This window comes from Chiroxiphia lanceolata, chromosome 14, assembly GCF_009829145.1.
Source record: "Chiroxiphia lanceolata isolate bChiLan1 chromosome 14, bChiLan1.pri, whole genome shotgun sequence".
NCBI lineage: Eukaryota > Metazoa > Chordata > Aves > Passeriformes > Pipridae > Chiroxiphia > Chiroxiphia lanceolata.
The window spans coordinates 15,195,661-15,218,208 of NC_045650.1; the positions used below are offsets into that span (position 1 = coordinate 15,195,661).

General features: G+C 44.0%; 1 protein-coding gene across 1 annotated transcript in view; it reads right to left on the minus strand.

Annotated features, from left to right (window-relative positions):
* Positions 1–22,548, minus strand: part of MAMLD1 (mastermind like domain containing 1) — an 83,126-nt gene that overhangs the window by 18,981 nt on the left and 41,597 nt on the right. The window contains 1 exon segment of the mRNA XM_032702212.1: positions 14,778–16,481. Within this exon segment, the coding sequence (XP_032558103.1) occupies positions 14,778–16,481 (1,704 nt within the window).

Consider the following 22,548-nt stretch of genomic DNA (forward strand, 5'->3'; position numbering starts at 1 on the left):
TATTTGTTCTCTGCTCCCTGGTGCCACAATGTACCTTGGTTGGCATTTCTTAATGACTGGAGCATCCATGTGCTCTTTGTAAAACAATTATAAAATATTCAGGACAGGAGAAAAAATTCCTTGCACAGCCAAGGCTCCGGTAGACTGCATAGGTGTCAAATGGTAAATCATTAGGTGTTTTGTTTTAATTGAAGAGTTATTTATACCCTGGAACTTGTTATTAACATAGGAAAAACCAGAACTTATAGTTACCCATAATTAAAGGGACTATTATGGGACTGCAAAAGCATGCCTGGCCCCAGCCAGACCACCCCTCCTTTGGCAGTGGTGACTGTCACAGGGAGGAACATTAAATAGAGGCTCCAACTTAAGGTACTTCAGCCAAGAGGTTCAGAGGGGCAGTCCCAACACATGAACCCCAATTTCAGCACTCAGGCTCACCCCTAGCACCCCTCTCCTGCCTCTGGCCACAGGCCAGGCATAAAGCAGGGGAGCTCTGAGGAGAGAGTACTGCAGGGATGCAACCCCACACTGCCCTATTGGCAAAGCCCTTCTGACCAAGGGGCACACGGATAAGACTCATCCTGGATTTGGCCCGGAGTTGCATAACCATCCTGTTAAAATTCAGGATTAACAGGTTGTATTTTCATTTGCGAGATTGTTATCTGCCCCAAGAAAGGTTTCCGATTTCACCAGCACTAATCAGGAGCCACAATGGATTTCCGGTCTCGGCAATGAGGCTCGAGAGCCTTTGTACCTTGTGGAGCCGGTTTTAATTCAAATCTAACTGGCAGAGCTATTGTAGCTGCATGTTGAACAGATTAAGAAAAAAAAGGAAAAAGTCACTTCCATGCTACTGTAACTTATTTCTAAATCCATTTCTTACAGACACAAATCCCTCTGACCACCGAAGAATCTGGTAGCTGCATTCCCTTTCCAGGAATGACACCCTCAGTCTCTCCAGTGGCCCTGAGCAATGATCCCCATTACCAGTTCTGTGCCTTAAAAGAAATGCGCCAAAAACCTGCACTGGTGCCCACCTCAAGTTCTGGTTTGTGCTGTTAAGGATATCATAAGAAAATAAGCAGCAAACAGGTCCAGAATAAAGAGATCAGCGTACCACGACAGCCTGTGCTCCCGCACAACGCGGGGGGGCTGCGAGCCCTGTGCTGTGCTGTTGGCTCAGCGGCATTTCACGCTGGAATGCTATCACCCAGACACACAGCCCGGCAGAGGAGGTGCACTGGCCTAGGACAGTCAAGTACGAGACTACAGTTGCCATAATTATAACTGGGAGGCCAAACAGACCCCTCTGAGAGGATCTATCTTTGTGGACAGAGGGGGGAAAGGCTCACTGACGACTGGCTGTACCAGATGGGTAAATGAGACCTGGGTTACAGCCTTCATGTTCTCCCCCTGCCTCCGCCCCCAAGGACTGCGTGAGTCAGTGGAACTGGAGGGAAAATATACACAAAATTCTACAAGTGCAGGAATTAAAGAGACATCTCCAAAGCCTGCCTCTGGCACTCAATACCAGCTGCAAAATTGGGTTAGCTTGACATTGCTGCTGGAGGTGAACAGAGCCTGGCTGAGCTGAGTTGCAGGCGAGCAGAGCCCTTCTCTGCAGAGCAGGTGAGCACAACGCTGCCTGCAGCCTCATCGCTCCAGCACGGAAACACGTTTTTAAATTTTTAAATCCGGGAGCGAGAGCAATTAAGAAAACAAACTTTGTTTCCTGAACAAACGTGGGGTTCAGACAGTTTGGGATTATGAGATACATGCAAATCTGCAAGTCTGGCCTGAGCCAGTTTTTGAGGGCTGGAGAACTCTGCAAGTTCTCCAAGGTTCAAAAGAGCTTTGCCTTGAATAGTCATGGCAAGAACATGTCGGTGTTGAGGCTGTTTTACAGTGACAGCACCACCGAACCCGTCCCAGCTGACAGTCACACTGCCCGGCGAGAGGCTGGGAGAGCTCCATAAACAGTACAGCAGCTCTGAAGAGGAAATCTCAAATGTCTTGTAAATCCTGCTGCAGGGAATGCCACATCATAGGGGGCTCATTCGAAAGCTCTCCTGATTTGTCCACTCGGACAAGATGCCGGGAGCTGCCAGTGATGACACCCTGCTGCCTCTCCCGACAGGATGTCGCCCGAGCCACCTGCCTGGCACATGTCCCCTGTCCCGGCAGCATTCAGAAACCAGTGCACAAACTAACCCAGGAAAAAAGTGACTTTCCTTTCTATTCCCATTTGCTGCTGGGCTTGAGATAAGGGTACAAAGGCTGATAAAAACGAGTCCACAAACCTTTGATACTCTGCCCCCAAGTTGGGGAGGTTTCCATGGGGCTGGAGCAGGGGCTGCTGCCGGAGTCAGCTGGGAGGAGGGAGAGGAGGCAGGGGAGGGAGAAGGGGAAAAAATGAACAGCTGCAAAGCAATTAAGCCTGCCTCCCTGCCGTACTGTCCAAAGCAGGAGGCAATCTAATTCAGCCTGGTGCCTCTCTTCCTTCAGCCGTCTGGTGCCTGCCTGGGATTCAGGAAAGGGGCTGTCTGACTGCCCACTTTGTCTGCCGAGCCAAAGGGGCCCTTCCCAGCCACAATTTCCAAAGGAAAGAGATCTTGGCTGGCGGTGTCTCTTCTTTTCTGAGAAAAACATGCACTGAATGTAGTGGCAGCAGCTTTATAACCCTCTCCTGCCCTTCCTCAGCAAACAACCAAAGTGGAGCTGGAGCAAGAAAATGACCCCGCTGGCTCCTCAGCTCAGCACTTGTCTCCCAGCACAATGAATCAATTAGCATCCCATCATTATTGTGGTAACTGTATCTTTCACAAGCAAGATTTTATATAGAGATAGAATAGGATGTTTTCTGCTCATTTCCTTCCTGTCATTCCAATCACGAACTACTGTTAAAAATACAATGCATTTAAAGTCTGTAACATTTGCAAGCCTGAGTTCCAGTTTCCCAACTGAATGGCTGGTCTTTGTTTTCAGCCCAGTAAAGGTGTGGAGGATCAGCGATAGAGGGGAGCCTGTGGTGCAACTGGGTTAGAAACCCACGTATACAGAAGGTCATCTCATTTTCATGTTCCTAATATCAGGGATTACTTTAATTCCTTATTCTGGCCAACTGTTTTGGTTTATAATCCACAGCACAGAACTCCTTCCAGCATGTCTAAGGTGGTACTTGTTCTGCTACTTCTTCAGAAACTGACAAAAATATTTTATTTGGAAAAAGTTAGTGCAGCAGGGCAGTAAAAGACTTTTAGTACCCAGTCAAAGAAGCAAATAGGCTCTCTTAGGAGAACAGAGTACAATTCAACTCTACTTTTGGTTAAATCTAACAGTAATGTGGGCAGCAGGTACATATCCTCCCCCTGGCTCAATCAAGACAGAAAAATGCAAAATGTGTATTTTAAATGCAGCTAGACAGCATTTCATCTTATGAAATGCCTCAACACTGCTATCATAAGCAGAAAAAAATAAGAAATCACAGAGAACAAGATTTTATCCCACCCTCCTGATAAATGGTTTATAAAGGATGAAATTCGAGGAAACCTCTGTAAGCCAAAGCACAATAATGTTATATATTGTGTCAACATAGAACGGAGAACACCCAGGACAGGAGTTCCTTACTAATCTTATTCTACATAAGGTCCCTCATGAAGGTAACAGTTCTTTTTAAACATAAAATTTATAGACATATAGATATATGCCATCTATGTAGGAAAAAGCTCTGGACTGCGCAGGAAATGGATTTGTCCATATTCCCTCTCAATACCAATATTTTTTCTTAATAAAATAGTTCTTACTAAATAGTAATTTTTAATTTCCTTTAAAAAAGTAAAGTAGAACATAAATAAATGTTCTTTGATTTTAGTCAAAGTCCTAAACTATGGGAAAACGCTGGTATGTCTAGCAAAACTTTTTTCAGTTAAAGATTTACTCACATTTCAGGACCATCACACAGTCTATGGTGATGTTATCAGCATTTCTCTGTTCTTCTTGACCTTAAGCACTCTTAAACCATTAAATACATAATATTCTCTGATAATAGAACGCCATTCACATTTCAGTAACAATAATTCACTCTAATGAGATAAGAACTTACACATCAAATTACTCTTCATCTATTTGAGAGATATTAACAGACTTTGGGGAACTGTAGAATCACAAATAATGACATCAAGAGTCCGACATGATTCCTGGAGAACTTGTAACTCCCAGTTACATCAATAGGAATTTGAGATGTGCAAGAATTGCAAAATCAGATGTTAATCTGCAGCAAACAACACAGGTATGGGCAGTCTGCATTTTTGCCTTAAGCAAACAAGAACCAACAAGACTATTAATGAGAGAAAACAGCACCAGTTGCTAAATGCACGTATAAATTCGCATTAAAACCAACTATATTCCTCAAGTGAGTCATTACCGCGTAAAGAAAACTTTTACAAGAAACTTCATGTTGTTTACAAATTTCCCATTTACATTTTGTTTTAATTCTTGCCTTCCCACTCACGCCACGTGCCCCCAGCCTCAGCAAAGAGCTGCAAGAGAGGGAAACTTGATGCTTAAGTTCAAAACAAAGAATCATCAAGATTTACTCCGGCACCTTCAGGGAACAGGTTCTCCACTTTTTCTGCGGTCAAATAACTAATGCAATCTGAACACCGACCTTCTTATCAAACTAAGCCAAGATCACTCAGTGTTCTCCTGGCACAGGGGACGGAGGCTGCTCTGGCACAGGCTGGGTCCGGGCTGGGGGAGCGAGTGGCTGCACCGCCTTTGGCGCTCCCCGGTGCAGCACTGCTGCCGAGCCAAGGATGAAAAATACAGCAGGAATAGCTTAATTCCAGCTCTAAATGAGCTCAGCGGGGAATCTAAACAGTCAAGTCAATTGCTGGAATCTGCACTTTTCAACCTCGTTCTGCTCCTTTGATCAGACTGAATTTTGAGCTACGGCGATTAATGGACTAATAGAGGAAGTCACAGGGTACCTCTTGGGAGAGGAGGGAAAGGAGAAAAAAAGTATCTCATCCTCATCATGCAGCTATTCTGCAAAACGCCACAATTCCACGTAGAAAACTAAAATACCGCTGCAGAAAGTGCGCTGACTGAGCTGGGAAGGAGGGGGGAAAGGGGGTGGTACAAAACGAAAAAATAATACTCATATGATCACTCATTCATTGCTTAAACACACCCTTCAGAGCAACAGGGAAAGAAAACAGACTACCCAAGTACAAGTGCCATGTAAACTACCCTTCAATCAAGTACAGCAACAGTTTATACTTAGTAATGCCAAAGAGTAAAGGAAATATTAAACACATTTATTATGCAAAGAGAAGCTTCCAAAGGCCCTGAGTATTTAAGCACTCAGATAAACTGATTTGTTTATGGCAAGGACAAATACTACTACTGATATTTCAGGATAGTATGTCCTTATCTTGCTAGAAGGGGAAGAAACAGATTAACATTAGCAGCCTGCAATCACAAAAGAGAGGGAAAGAGTCTTTGTTAAGATTTTTTTGCCCATTTGCTTTTATTACTGTGCCTGATCGGAGGGGGCAGTTTTTCTTCCTGCAAAGGCCAAATTTGGCTTCTGCAATTGATGACCACAAAAGACAAACTCCAGAGGACTGAGAATATAATCACTGGACTGATTAAAACACGAACTTATTCAAAGTTTGGCATGTTTGCAAAATGCTGGTGCTAACCTCTAGGGGGAAAAACCCCAGTAACAACAACAACAATAACAGTCACCAGAAAAGCCAAAAATAATTCAAATACAAAGTTAGGCTGAGGTAGATTCAAGTGCACCAAAGCTTCCAGCTCCCTCTCTCTTTTTATTGCAGCACTAATATGCCATTGCCAATGACTGTTGTGCCCCTTGCTGCATCCTCCTCCACCTTTGGTCTTACTTGAGCATACAAAGCCTAATACATACATGATTCACTCTGCTCTCAGAAATAATCCTGCAGTCGCCCTGGAATGACCTCCCACTGCGTAAATTTAGGCGTGTGTTTGAATCTTTACAAGATCAAGCTGTTAATGTAGTATCTTAGACTGGGATATCATACTATTTTTTCTGCATTACAGGGCTTACCCTCCTTGTGGGTCTCTTATCAATTCTGTAACGGGGAAAAATAACTTGGCACAGCTTGTCTGTAACCGGCATTCACAGTTGCATCTGTCTGACACTGATCCAAGGAATCACATTTTCATTACTTCCGTGACAAATGTTAAATAATTTTCCTGGTTATACAGAGAATATTATTTATACGGAACTAATGCATTTCCTGTCTTCTTCTTTTAACACTCCTATATGCAAAGGGTTAAACTGTAATACCGGATTACTTCTTAACAGCAGTACTTTTCAGAATTATGTACCGATAATGATAATATTTGCCTTTATATATGCTATAAAAATTTAACTTTAAAAGATGTAACAGAGTGATTAGCCTTCAAAGCCCTACAAAGAGCTGCTGCATTCTGATTGAGGATTTCTATCAATTATTAGTGCCAGCTGCTTGAAATAGTCAAAGTGCTTGAGACAGAAATATTACACAGCCAACAGGGCAGACTGATAGGCTTCCTAAATGTACAGTTTTTGAAGACAGCTCATAATAGTGTTTGGCTTTCAAACCTTAATGTTAACAGCTTTGATGGGACTGCTTCTAATTTGTATTTAAGACCCATTACCTTTTCCTCTAAGCAATCTTTGTGAAACATCATTTGTTCTAGGGGGATATTTGCCATCCAGCGCAGCTCTGTAATGGCCGTTAATTCACACCATTTTGCTTGCTCTTGTATTAATCAGCAAACTGTGAATCATCCCAGTGTTTCCAGACTCACAGATGTATGAGAGAGCCACCGAGGCCAGTCCAGTTTCTCTCCCCATTCAGTCACAGAGACAATATCAGTTCCTGTTTACAGCCTCGGCTTTGTTTTCCCCCACCCACACACTGAAATTTCTCCAAAATGCCCAAAGAAAAAAAAAGAGAGACTGAGTTCATTTTACCAGGAAAGTTATTTCTAGGTATTGCATCTGAAACAAAACATGTTTGTACTTTGAGCTGGTGTGCAGCACTCACTGCAGCCAGGCAGAAATGACAGAGGAGCAGAGCAGAAAGGCACAGTGGGCTGCTCCCGTCACCCCACCCTGCCGGACCGCCGGCCGGCACCAGGCACGGGATTTAACAGCATCTCAGGGACTCTCCTACTCATTTGTTTGCCTGTTATTCTATTTGTTAAATTAGACTTTGGTTCTGTACATATTTCTGCATTGTGGAGTACAGATGTAATTTTAGGCTATGACAAGACAACACTAGGTAGTAGAAAGCACCCCAAAATTCAAGGGTGCACACCATGCTTTCACAGTATCACTGCAGAAAGAATTAAAATGATTTATTAATTTAGGCATTGAATTTGAGATAGTAAGGAGGATATGGTTTTGGGGAAGTGAGCACATTTTCCAAAAGCCATGCTGCTTTTAGTTCAACGTAACTGCCATTTACTAAGAAAGAGACAGAAAATACAGGCAAAGAACAAACCTATCTTCCACAACCATTGGAAAAATGGAATGAAGATGTTCTGATATTAATGGGGATTTACAGCACAGCTGAAATGAGTTGGGTGTACAACAGGGTCATGGAAACCATTTCCTCATTGCTATTCCTCAGCATGCCAGGTCATGAACACACCTCTGCAGTGTAAGAATTATGGGTGTGCTGACTTGTAAGTGAGGATGCAAGTGGTGTGCCTTAGCCATCACTAACCACTCCACAAGTTGTTATTTTTAAGAATGATACACAGAAGGAAGTGACAGCATTCCTCCTGAAGCCAAGCAGTGAGAAGGTTGCCGAGTCTTTCCCTAGATTCCTGGGATGTTTATAACTTCATTGCATCTAAGGGCGCAGTTGAGGAAACGTGGATGTTCAAAACCTTTTTATCAACTGCTTATAAATTAAAGATTTCTGCATATGGATTTTTTTTTATTTGCAATAATAAAGAAAGCAAAATGGGTTACCTGGAAAAAAAAAAAGCAGCAAGAAAATGTGCAGCTGGGGCCTGATTCAGTGTATGGCTGTGCCAGGAGTCGAGTAGGGACACTGTAATGACACACAGGCCCTATCCTGGGCACTTGGAAACTCATTGCAAGCAGCCTGTCAGGCTGAAAATGCAGCACCTTGCCCTAAATTCCTCTGGGATAAGTCACATTTTCATCTACATGTTCACAATACACGAGCACTACTTACTCTTTCTCCACCAAACCCCTGGACAACACTCCACCAGCCCACACATACATCACTTCATTGTCCTGCAGGTAACGAAGAGAAAGACTTTCCTGAGCACCTCCAGCACCCTCGTGGGTGTTTATAGTACTTCCCAAGTCTCTTTTTTCTTTCCAATTGGACTCTAATTTGTCCAGTGTGAGATTCCCATAGAGTTGTCTGTGGGAATGCTAAATGCTAAACTGCTGGAATAACATCTTCCATTTTATTAAACAGGTCATAACCAAGAGAAAGACCTGTCTGGGTCAAGGCAAGTGCTGCAGCTTTGATGGAGTGTCCACATTAATTTTGGATCCAAAAGGAGGGCGATGGTGAGGGTGGGAGAGGATGCTCCCCACATGGTGTTCAGAAGGGTTTGGCCTATTTACAAGCTTCTCCTCTGCAGATTGCTTCCCCTAATGATGTGCTGCGTGGTGTCCAAGAGTGCTTTCAGCACAACAGATAGCTAAACTGGAAGGCATTATGAGTGCATTAGGCAGAGCTGCTGGAAACATCAGTGCCTGTAAACATCTTTAAAATACAAGCCAAAGAAGTGAGAAGGTTAAGACATGGCTACAAGGGCTCCACTACCTGAAATCAAGAAGACAACACATGCGATTTAAAAAACCACTGCAAAAGAGCAATGTGCTCAGAAGACCAGATGTGAACTAAGGTTTTTTTATCTTGATCACGGCACTTCTGCAAATGTTGTATTACTGTTGACATGTTGAGGCCAAACACCCCATTTCTTTCTACAAGTTTACTCCTTACTTTCCAAAACTTATCTGACATTATTTATTCACAGGGAGGGGAGGAAGGGAGAAGATGGCAGTCGATAGCTTCAGTCAAGCTCCTCTCCAACTCTCTTGAGAAAGGGAATGGAGAGTCTTCAAGTTTGAAAAAAAAAAACACAAACAACTCATTTGCAAGTGCACAGATAAATATAAATTCAGAAATGACCATTCAAAAAGGTGTTCTTACATCTGTAGAGAGGTCAAACTCCAGGCTCAGCCTTATTGCTCTCTGTAATCCAGGTTCATCACCAGCTTCCTTTATTCATCTATTCAAAGGCACTTAATTAGCTGAAGGGCTTGTTGTTTTGCCTTCAAAAGCTCTCCATCCCTCAAAGGCTTTGCTTTGGTATTGTGCTACCACTGCCCTTTGAAATCAAATCTGGTTTTCACCTCCATAGCATTAGTAAAAGAAAAAAAAAAGAGTAGTATTCTAAAAACTTTTTTCAGAGAAAGAAGGAAAGGAAAAAGAAGAGGGAGAGAAGAGGGAGAGAAGAGGGAGAGAAGAGAAGAGAAGAGAAGAGAAGAGAAGAGAAGAGAAGAGAAGAGAAGAGAAGAGAAGAGAAGAGAAGAGAAGAGAAGAGAAGAGAAGAGAAGAGAAGAGAAGAGAAGAGAAGAGAAGAGAAGAGAAGAGAAGAGAAGAGAAGAGAAGAGAAGAGAAGAGAAGAGAAGAGAAGAGAAGAGAAGAGAAGAGAAGAGAAGAGAAGAGAAGAGAAGAGAAGAGAAGAGAAAAGAGAAGAGAGAAGAGAAAAGAGAAGAGGAGATACCAGCAGAACTTCATTGAAAGTGGCTTTAAAAATAAGTTTGACACTTAAAAGAAAAAGAATGAGGCATTGAAACTGCAGATGAAATGTGGCCAGTACTTTTGGTCTTATTAATAATACATGATACTATGGTTGTTTTATGTGTTAGCAAGACTCCTTGTGACATCTTGGAAATCCCAAATGAACCACTGTTCTTCCCTGTACTTGCAAGAGGACTGTATGTACCCAGATGCTGTGGGCTGTGTTCTCTGCTTTTCCAAACTTTTCATCAACCCGCATCAGAGCTTCTAAAGTGCTGCTGGATCAGAATGGTCTCATCTAACAGCCACAGTGCACTGACTTTTCACAGGCAGAAATAACTTCACATAACATATGACACCCAGGAATTAGTCTGTGGTATTACCATTTCTGTTTATATTAATAAAAGCTGTATTTTGTATTCTATTATATTTATTTAACCTTTGACATCTAAGCTCTGGGTCAGTTTGCTCTTTATAACAGTGTGTTTCTTCTTCAGTTTTGTTTCTATATTTTGAGAACTCATGGTCAGAAACAAGATTTTTTGTTTCATTTCCCCCCCTAGTATATTTAACCTAGCTCAGGGGTTTTGGTGTTTCTCTGCAACCTACAATTTACTCTTCCAACTCAGTTAATGTATTGCTGCTTTTACCACAGTTAAAGAAACACTTTGCTTTTCAAAGGCTTTTTTAATCTTCAGCGTGTTCTTCACTATCTCACATGCAGTCCACATGTAGTAAAAATACAGCCACTTTTACTGCAAATTATATTAGTTTTCTCTGTGTCTCTTCTATCATTTTTTCTCTACCATCATTTTTGGCAATGGAGATGAAACAAATACACCCTTCACTGACAATCCAGCGTGCAGCTCTCTGGTTGTCAGCAGGAATGCGGAGAGCTCTAAGAATAGCACAAGTTCCTACCACGCAAGAGGAGCTCAGAGAAGCACAGTGTGTCCCGCCCAGACAATGGCTGTTTATTACCTACATCCCCCCAGCATAACAACCTTTTTGGCTGTGTTTTGGTTCTCAGCATTTCACACACAGAGCAGTGGGCAATGCTGCCCTCCTTCTCGGGACTACCAAGTTTTCACTCAGATCAATATGGGCTTGGAAAGGGAACTGCCACCCAAAGGGTTTATTTTATTCCAGCCTGACTTCAACTGCAAAGATCACCAGCTTGTTTTGCTGCCTTCAGGGAGGAGGGGATCCCTCCTTTCCCTGCACAGAGCCCTGTGTCTGCTCTCACATCGGAGGGAGTAACAGAAGAGCTCTTCTGGGAGCAGGCGTGTTGTATCAGCATTGCTGAAGGCAGAATTGGGCCCAATGTATCTGACTTGCCAGAATAGGAGATCTGCAAGTACAAACTATTTAAACATGAAAATCAGGGAGATGCCCAACTATTCAACCTGCCTGGGCAAATGCAGCTTTTCACGCAGTCAGAAACAGCCAATAAATTTAAGTGGAGAATCTTAAGCCCGAAAACTGTGTATGATAGTTCTGGAGACTATCTTTGACTCTCTGGCATTTACTACCATCTTTATGTTGGGGATTTACGAGTCCAGACCTTTGAGTACAATTTCACTCACAAGCACCAGTCCTAGAGGAATAAAACGAAAACCTGCCCTTACCCAGGAGAGCAGCGTGAGCCCCCACCAGGCTTTGCGCTGCCCCACAATACAAACTGTCAGCGCCTCCATCAATACCCATCAATGCTCAACAATACAGACACAGTGCTTCAGATGGGGGCAGATTAGCCCCTATCAGATTTACCAGTTGTCCAGGCAATAGAGGATCTGGGACACAGACTGATCACACTTAAGAGATACATTAACTACAGGAATGGTAGAGCTGTGAGGCACCAGGAGTAACCCCCTGCTTTTGGAACGTGGAGTCTTTGTTTTAATATGCATTTAAACAACAGCAAAATGCTCACTCCGGGTCTATGTCCTGGCTGCTGCTCTCTTCCCCATGTTGCTGTGCTTGCTACAAGGATCAAATTTCATGGTTTATTGTTCTCCCTCCAACTGGCCACCATCCACATTCTTCCTCTGTACAAAGCTGCACCTCTTGCTCCAAAGAAGAAAGTACTATGCCTTCTTTTTACAAATTTTAGTCACATTTGCAAACACACACACAGAGTAAGGGGACGACACTTAAGCACTAAACAACATTCCAGGGAATGCCGTTATTTTTCTCCGAGCAAATTTCTGTGAATGAGGCTAAAAAAGGGCAATTTTCCACTGGAAGGTTACTAATTTCTGAGATGAAGAAGTTGTTTCCCCTGCCTCCTGAATCTTTAACATTTTGCCTTTTAACCAAACAACTGCTCTATGCTTGAAAAGTCCTACTCATCACCTGCCTCAGGAGAGAATTGGCACTGAGGTTCTGCAAAGCTCAAATTCAGCCCTGGGTACACCACTGGAAAACAAACCACAGTCACCGTGGCTACTTCACTATAATGGAGTAAAACTGGTACACAGCAGGTTGGGCCCAAAATTCAGTATCAATCTCTCAATGTAAATAAGAAATTTATTGCAGATAAATGACAGATCCTCATGCTAGATTCCAAGAAACATAGCAAGTATCTCAGACTCTCAAAGATTCCCACCTACAATAATTTTTCATTTTAATTTTTCTTTTAATTCAGCACTCTATGAGATTTGCAGTGAAGTTATCAAAATCCTACAAAATACTCCACTCCTGAACATCCACCATCTTTCTTCGGCAGCTCAACAGACTGTAAAACTGAAGCACTGTCATCTGGTGTGTAATTACTGTAATAAGTCTTCCCTGTAAAACGAGGGAGGTACCATAAGCTTACCTAACTAGTCTGAAAATGTAAAATGCTCATCATCTGTAATCATTGTCTTAACTGTCCTTGATCTTTACTGATAGCAGCCAGCTTAGAATAACTCTCTCTGACAGTGAGAATCAGCTGAAAATGCAGCATAGGCAGAGTACCAGGAAAGTTGCTGGAAGAAGGGCTATTTTGGCCAATTAGAGAGAAGCTGCATGAATTTTTCTCCCCTGTCCTCCTCCTCCCTCTCCCCCTTTTTTTTTTTTTTGCTAATCAGTTATGTAGGGGGTTCAGAGGTGGTTCAAATGCAAAGCAGGGAAAACTGGGGCATAGGAAACCTCAGGAATCCAACAGGGATATTGCAACTCCACAGACTCTGGTGGAGCCAAAAAAATGCTCAAAGGTTATGGATGTATGCTCAAAAGTGATCATGTTACTGTGATTAACAACTTACTAGCCCTCACTCAAGATGCAAAAAACCATTGTACATGTGTTTCTTCACCCACACCTGCCTCCAGAGTAAAACATCTGGTGGGCAATAATTAGTGAAGCTGCTGCATTTTGCTCCCTTTCCATGGCATGTCCATCCATATATCTAGATCCCAAAGCAGCAAGGCCCTCTACTGTGTGTTTAATTTGGGTCTCACTGAACACAAACAGGGTCCTCGTGCACTTAAAGCAGCAAAACTGCTCCAGGTCTTTGTTTAATTAGGGCCTTGTATTGATAACCCTTTGAAGTGCATATAGATGCCATATTGTTACCTGTTCTACATTTGTGTAACCAGTTCAGGGAGTCACCACTTCATCCCTGCTGCCTGTTTTAAGCTGCTGTATGAAGTGAGGGACTACAACTTGGAAGAGAGCGAGTTGATCCTAAAGAGGCAGAGTGGAAATGCACCTCATTGATTTACCACTAAGAAGCTGACATTTAGTAACTACCCCCTTATTTCTCATTGCTATCATAGGACAAGGTAACACCAAGTCACCTACACTGAAGAAGTCCACCTCCATAAGAACCAGTCACTTAGCAGGGAAGGAGAGCAAAGAAACCCCAGCTCTGGAGTGCATTCCCCAGCTCAGCTCTCACACGGATCCCAGCAGAGCTTCAGAGATCAGTCTCTGGTTTGCTGGGAGAGAAGTGTCTCAGTCCTTCCCAAGGAGTTGATGGAGGGCCTCTGTGCACAACTGATGGAGGACTCTGCTTACAAAGTTCTGGTTCACCCTAACAAGGTCCTTGGTTTGGTGGTGAGGCTCAGTGTTCCCAACTGTTCTTCCTAACAAAAAGACAACTGTTTATTCCTCACACCCAGGCTGCTCTCAGACTGACTCCCCAAGCCCTTCCGTGCTCCCAAGTCCCCATTCACAGTACATGTCTCTTATCTGGGGTAGTAGCAGAGTCACACCTCTCTGTGAGTCTCAGGGAGAAGGTGGCTGGAGAGAAACCAGGGCTGTGCCTCCCTTCTGCCAGCTGCACTTTCGCATTTACCAGCTCGATTGGTATCGCAGATCACCATGGGTGGGGAATGGCCCTCATCCAAAGCAGGGAATGGCTCCTGGCAAATGCCAGTAACAGGTATTTCAAGTCTGCCTCTTTGCTATTCGGGAGCTGTACTGTTTGACCTGCTGTCCATGAAGGACATATTTTAACTTCACTTCTCACCCCACCTGATCTTTTCTAGCCTCAGAAGCATAACACGGATATGAATTTGTTGAAGGGCACTAAGATAAAAAGAATCCTTTCCCACTGAAAGGATGACAGGAAAAATGCGATGACAGTATCTCTACAGCTTATAAGTTCAATAAGAATATCACCTATACACATAAAAGAAAATTATTTTAGTGATATGAAATGTGCTTTGCCTATTAGCACAAAGTTCTCCACTGGACTGGAAGAGACAATGCATGGAATGACAGTATATTAAATGTATATTACAGTATAATACAGTATATTACAGTATATGAAAAAAAATAAAGTTACTCTGATAACACCAGAACCTTGTTATTGCCTTGTCCATGTATACACTGCACACACCCCAGAAGTTTAGTGACATCACGTTTCAAACACAAAGGAAAGTAAAAATAAAAAATAAATGACTCAATATTTTCACATAAGCCATGTAAGACAGAAGAGATGTTCTCACCTGTCTGCTCTGAGATGGCAGCGTGGCAGGCTGCATCTGCCTCTGCACCCGATGTGGCTGCATCAGCTGTCGGAACTGCTGCTGGAGAAACTGGCTGTTGTTGGTCTGCTGGGACTGCTGTGTGGCTGGAGACTGCTGCTGCTGCTGCTGCTGGAGATAGTGAATGAGAGACTGCTGTCCTTGTCCTGCTGTCAGAGGGGACATCTTTTGAGTAGCTGACTCTGAGGCAAAGTGAGACAGTGGTTTGGTGTTATTGAAAGAAAACTGGTCTTGGTTAACAGGGCTCTCATTCACCAGACCTGGCTGTAAGCTACTGGATGGCTGCTGCATAATTATGTTCATATTTTTGGTCTGGTTTGTAGTCATTGATTTAAAAAGCGAGTTCTGCATACTTGTGGGGTTGCTGGTGGGAGTGATGTTAGAGATTAATGTACCTTGAGGACTGAAAGGCTGCTGATGCAGAGCTGGGCTTGACAGCTTTTCTGGCCTGTATGGTGGAGAAGGTCCAGTATTTGTGGAGGCCATGCTGCCAACCATGTTGTTCTGTGGACTTTTAATGTTGTTGGCTGGTAAGCTGGCTGCTGTCAGGGCAGGCAGCATGGAGCTCTGCGGGCTGAAGGGCTGCTGGTTCAGAGCCGGACTGGAATGCTTCTCAGACCCATAAGGAGGAGAGGGGCCATTGGATGGGGTGCTGCTGGAAGTCATGCTTGAAAGCAGAGTGTTCTGAGGACTCTGAATGTTGTTTCCCGGTAAATTATTAGCAGGCATGCCAGACACCATGACATTTTGAGGACTGAAAGGTTGGTGGTGTGGGGATGATCCTGTCCTGTAAGGCGGAGAGAGACCAGGAGGAGACATAGTTGGCCAGCTGGGAGCCTGTACTTGTTGCTTAGTACCAGACACCTGCTTGCTTGCTGCCAGCTGCTTTAGCTGCTGAGCGTGCCAGTTGGAGCCGGGCATGTTGGGCAGGGGTACTGGAAGCATCGGTGGTGGCTGGTTCTTGCTCTGAGCTGCTGTAGAGATGGGCGATGCAGCAGGTTTGTTCGAGGGAGGAACTTGGAAGTTGGCTCCAGCAGACGATGGTCTCATCTGAGGAGATCCTCCACTGGTTGGATTGCAGCCCGGAGAAAAATCTTTGTTAGCAACATGGTTCTCCAAGTGTGAAGTCTGTGGGGAGGACTTTGGAGTGGTACTTATGCTTGGCTGAGAATGACTCAGACCAAGCGGATCTTCAGCCTTGCTGCACAAAATCTTCTCCAGATCCAGGTCATTGGGAGAAGGATCAGGCATTTTCGTCAGCTCTTCCAACAGATCTTGCAGCTCTTGGTCCACAGACTGCAAGCTGTTTCCTTTCTCATCGTAGTGGACAATGTTGTTGGTTTGCCCTGCTATTGACCCCTTCTGATTTATTTCCGTGTTGGGTGCCACTGAAAACGGGGAGCCAATGCCACCTCCATTCATGTGATTGTTTTCCAGGAGCACCGGATGCCCCGCGACTCCCAGGGAAGAAGCGCCGTGACCGGTGGAGAACGGAGAACTCTGCATTTCTGGACACGCCACGTTGGGATTGGCACCCTGGCCCATGGCAAGGTTTACGTCATCGAGACAAAGTCTTTTACTGTCATTTGGGAAAATGACATCAGGCACGCCACTGGAGGCAGGAGAGCTGTCATCTTCCAGTTTTCTTTTAATGGATCCCTGTAACTGTGGAAATATAAAAGCAAGAAGAAAGGATCCATTATTGACCTTATTCTGATGTGTGCTGAAGTCCATACTGCAACACCGGGTTGGAGATAAAAAAAAAATCAAATCATACAATTAAAAACCCAGTCATGTGAGGCAAATTCAATCAGGATTTAAATGGGTGCTACTTCACTGAAATCAAAAGAGTTATAATCAGACAAAGGCTAAATCTCATGTGTTGGCCTTAAAACAGATGTTAAAGCTATAAAACACTGTCTGTCATGTGAACTGTAATAGAAGTTTTTTAAATAGTTTCTATTTCAATTAAGACATTATACTCCCTGCATAACAAACATGCCAACATTTTTATGGTAACATTTTTTAGGTCTAAGTGGTAGATCTGAATGAAACTCTGGACTGAATTTAGTGACCTTCTGCCAGTGATTTGGATTAAATTCAGACCTGAGACAACTAAATTGTTTTATATTCTTTATAGGCAGAACATCTGAAATAACTGGCATACTTTCTAAACAAACCAAAACAAAACAAATTCTCAGCTATCTATCTAAACAGACTTTCCAGCTTCCTAATCACAGATGTTTTAGATTCCAGAAAGAGTAAATAACAGCTAAACTCCTTAATTTTTGTTTATTCTTCTAAGTCTAAGGCATTGTGGGCTTTGCTCCTTTGAAGGACTGCCACTCATTCATAAAAATGGATGTGTTTTCAAAACACCATTATATAAATATCTTCATCTACAAGACATGGTGGAGTTGTAAATCCACAAATCTTAGGGAAAAGGAACCTGCCTTCTACACATAAAGAAAGTGAAACTGAAAACAACACTTCTCATACTAATTCAACATATGGCAATCTCTTCCAAATAGAATCATCCACGGCTTTCAGTTTTAACAAGCATGACCTGTATGTCACAGGATTAATCAGATATTAACATTGTTGCTTCAAGTTAAGGGAAATAAGCATTATGACCTTGTTTATCAATAGAGGGAGGCAGCATTTAGAAAAGTATCTGATCAGCAATGGGAAAACTAAAGAACAGTGGTTCCTCTAAGCCAGCTCACAGTAGAGCCTCTCCCAGCTCTGGGCTACATTTCCCAGTGCTGCCAGTCATCTGGTGCCATCAACGATATTCACATCTAATAAGAGATGTGAGAATCCCTCCCACCTAACCCCAGCATAACCAGACCCACTCTAGGGCTGCGCTGGGTATGACCAATTTCTAAATTTTACACTACTTTTTAAACACATCACAGTTTTGCCTAAATCACTCCACAACTGGCAGCAACTTTGGTGCTCTCAGATAACAGTGTCACAGGATGTGTGATGTGGAGGCTGCAGGGCACAGGGTGGGTACACCATGTGTGGCTCCTTCTGCACTGAGCACATGAAGGTCACTGTGCAAACAGCTACTGGCCACCCCTAAACTCAGCCTGTCTTCAGGCAATCGCCCACAAATGTACATTGTTCTGACCTGGGAACGTGGGAGAGCTGCCTGGTGGCTCACTCAGCTGAACTCACACCAGTGTCCTTTCATCACTCATTTCTAAACTGGTGGGCAGAGCGACCATGGCAGATTTGTGCCATCAGTTGCTTAGGCTGTAGATGCAGTTTGGGGTTAGTATTGGACATTGCCATGCTGGTATCCAGCTTACACAGACATTTGAAGGAGAGTGAAAGAATATATTTGTTCACGACCATCGTGGCAAGTCTGCAGATTACTGATCAGCTTTTAGGAGGAGTTCATCTACCCTCCACCAACAGACACAGCAGCTTTGGCATTAGGGCAGAGCCCTTTTCACATGGTTATTTTCCCTTTACTCCCTAAGAGTTATCTCTCATGGAGTTGCTTTGACACGGGCTGTGCTCAAAAAACACTGGAGAGTTGATTCCAATGCTTCTTTGGGCAGCAGTGCTGGGCAGGGTTGGGATCCCTGCTTTCTCTGGGAGAGACTGTCCCTGCACCACAGCCAGACACTGCTGAACCATCAGCCATTTGCTTACTCCTCTGGGCTGATGAGGCCAAAATTTGCTTAGCTTTAGGAAATGGAACAAGGCTTAACTCTTCTCGCAAGTGTTAGTCTAATGATGGATGAAATTGTTTTCCTTCATTTTCTTTGCTAAAACTAAGCCAGAGTTGCATGTTTCAACAGATGTTGCCCTGCGTAGGCTGAAACATGTTGGTAGAGCATAACTACATATATTTAAAACCCAGACATGTATAGAGAATCTTTACAGGGGCTTCACACATCCAAAACAAACACAGTGCGTTCCCAAGTTGCACCCTGGGAACCTTCAGGCAGGAAGTGGTGGGGGATCTCCCACCCTTGGCCAGCTGACATGTTGGCATGCATGTCCTTGCCAGCTCTTCCTTTGCCATAGGACATTCCTGTGCTCTGAGTTACTGGGGAAAAATGTGGGCTTTCTAAACACTCTGAAAAATATTTTTTTAACTGTTGCACTGGGGAATAAATGTGATGGGAAAACAAAACTCCATTTCCCCAAGACTATTACTAGATATAAACAGATAAAATAAGGCCATAGCTTTCAGATGGCATGGGCATTCCAAAACTGGGATAGGACTTTTAAATAGGATGCTGTTGCTTAGCCCTCCTGAGAAGCCTGGCTGTAAGAGAGGGAGTGAAATTCATTGAGTGTCATGTTCTCTTGAAAATCAAGACTCCTGTTTCCCAGGTGAGTATTTGTAGAAGGACCATAAAATCCAGAAGACCAATTTCTCCCAGTGCAGGCAGATATAACTCCACAGAATTTAGTAGCACTGCTTTGCTTAAGACGGATTTGACTACAGACCCAACTTGAGAGAAAAAGATAACTCTCCTTAAAGCAACTAAACAAATCACAGAATAATTTTGGTTAGAAGGGACACCTGGGTGCCATCAGCCCTCTGTTTCAAGCACATCACCAATGAAAAAAACAGACAACAGTATTTCACCAGGCACTTAAGTATGAAGTATCCACTACATGCAGAAATCCCTCCTTGGGCTGGCTGAGAGGTTGGTTTCAGCGTTCCCCACGGACACCCAGGTGGTTGTTACTCCCACACAGCACTCTCCGGGCTGGTGCTGGCTGTGAGGAGCCAGCAGTTTCCTGCCCAGCTCCCAGTGACTGCTCCCCATGCATGTGCTGCTGTGGCAGCCCTGACCAGTGCAGGGGACAGCAACACAGTTTCATGTTACTGGGAGACAGCCTAGCTCAGACATGCCAACCACAACAGTGGCAGGAGAGCATCACCAAGGCACTACAACTTTTAGGGCCTGGAGCTCCTGACCTCACTAACTCAAGAAGCTGCTTGTTGCAGAATGTTCAGGCAGTATTCCCAGATGACTCAAGACCACCTCTTTAAAGCCTATCTTTTTGTAAACTCTTCCCTTACCAAAAACATTTTTACTATCCATTTTCTTCATCTGGCCCCAGATTCCACAGGAAGGAGTCAATTTATTCCAACCCTTTCTCCTTTTTTTTTCAAGAGGGCTTACACAATTTGACAAAATCAACAGAAACGAGAAGAGCACCAAAATATGTTCTTCCCCTTTCTCTGCTGATTAGTATATTGGGCAGCTGTGTTTCAAACTGAATACCTGATAAGTGAAGAGAAATATTTTAGAAATGCATCACACACTCACACACACACTCCTAAGCTGGCTTGAGGCTGCCTATAGCTCCGTATGGGAAAGCTTCATTCAGATGTGCAAGCAAGGACAAAGCAGACAAGCAACAAAGGGGCTCTTGCGACCTTGTCAAAATGCATTAAAATGCACTGGCATGCACAAGCTAACTTCTGTTTGGGAATACCTGGGAAACAAAGGCAGGCCCTCCGATTCGGGGAATACCCGATTATGAGTTCTCCATTATCTCAGGTTTGCTTTTAGAAGTGAAGAGTGCCACGATCCCAGCACTACTATCCTCTCTAAACCAGCAGGCTTTCTTTCTGGGAAAGACCCGAGTCACACAGGAGTAGCCCTGTTAGCTCGCAGTGGCAGCACAACCAGAACAAATAATAACTGTTTACGCTGCTCTGTCCACGGAAGCTGTACAGCTGTGGTTACAAACAGCTAATCTGTCACATGCTCCCAGTCCACACAGAACTGATTCCCTCCGTGTGGGCAGAGTGCTCCACAGGCTCCTCTTGTGCAAGGAGGGAAAGGCAGACCTGGCAAGAGAAACCAGTCCTTGGCTGTGCCCTGCCTGCTTGGGTGACCTTGGGCTTCAGGCACCTTCCAGACTCAGGAGGTGGTGCTGGCCTTGAGTAACTTACTATTACTCAACAAAGGGAGGAAAGAAGGTGGGAAGTGACAAAAACTGAAGCAGAGAGAAAAAATGGTTAATAAATACCCACTGTGGTGGTTCCACTGGATTTTAACAACCAACCAAAGGGACACCTCTGGACTGGTTCCCTGCCTGGCCAGCACTCAGCCTTCCTCCCGTCTTAACACATCAGCTGTCCTCAGCTGCCACCCCAGCTCTCCCTGTGATCCAGGCTGCCCCATGGCCCTCCTGCCAGCCCTGTTAATTCTCCACCTGTCACTCACACCTTCACCTGCAGGTGGGAATCGAGGAGAAAGGAGCAACCGCATCCTGCACCAGAGAGTCTCACTTCTCCAGCCTCACAGTGACCCCCCCTTCCACCAGAAGATTCCTATTTAGGTCAAGATAACGCAGAAATGAGAGAGGAAAAATGTTAGGCAAGGTATTTCTGTGCCTCTTCCCGGTGCCTGCAGCCTGTCAGCGAGTCAAGCCTTGATTTACAGCGACTGCAAGGTGCTGACTATTGATCTGCATCACCCCACCCCACTCATTGCCATGGACAGATCCAACCTACAGCAGTGATTCCCACACCTACGCAGCCACTCCAAGTGAGAACTGAGACCAGGGGGATGCTGCCATCTGCATCCCCCCTCAGCAATTGGTCCACTTGCCCCTTATCTGGCATCCAGCATCACTGCTGCAGACTCTCCTGATTTAATAAATTGAATTTTATGGATCCATGACTGGGATATCCAGAATGGGAGTCAGATAACCTTCTTTCACTAGCAATCTCAAGACTCCTGTAACTCTTGGGAAAATGCAGGTGTTGGCTTTTTTGTTTACTTGATGGAAGAAAAGAGAGAAATGATGGTAAAAGGAGATGAGGCAGGTGGGGAAAACATCCATCTCACCACAGATTCTGGGATTCCTAATGTGGTGGCAGCTTTGCCTTTCAGAGTAAAAACACCTGGGAAATCCAGGTCACCAACAGGCTGCTAAGATCTGACATATCTGAATTATTTTGACAGAGAGAGCATGTTTAATTTTTGGTGGAAGGGCTGAGGAAGGCAAAAGCCCGAGATGAGTAGAAGTCTTCTTTTTTTCCCAGTATTTTCTCAAGGCATATTGCAAACTGTTTTTACTCTCTGCAAAGTATAAAACCTGAGTTTAAGGTTTGCTCAACTGAACTGACCAGAGAATCTATCACTCTCTGTCTCTTTCAAACACTAGACACTGCCAAAACTGGAAGTATGTATTTGCCAGAGGCAAACTGTTTGCAGCATTCAGCGATCAAGACTTCAGCCTCTGTGGCTTCAACAAGCTTCAGCGAGACCTATCTGCCCATCAGCCCAAAATGTTTCTATCTGTTCTGACAAAAACAGTCATGCAATGAGAAAATGGAACTGGCAATTTTCCATATAAAACAAGAAAACTTCACAATTTTTTCTCCTGTGCCTTAAATTCACAGTTTGGAAAGTTTTGTGCTCTCTATTGCTCATTTATCCGCACTCTAGATAGATTTTAGTGTCCTACTAATCTTTGAGGACAGTTTGTGAAAAAGAGGTGAGAATGTGCCTGTGTGTTTGAAGGCTGGAAAGTGGATCTGATATAATATTACCTCTTAAACGGCAGCAGTTCCTTGCAGACGTGCTGTGTTGGGTAACAGGCTGGCTTGCACGTGAACAGCAAAGCCCAAACGCTTATGGGCAATGATCCCATTCCACTACAGCAAGACCTGGCACTGCAGTAAGTGCATTTAGCACATCTGCAAGTTTCTGCTCCCGCATGCTGGCTGCAGTTTGGT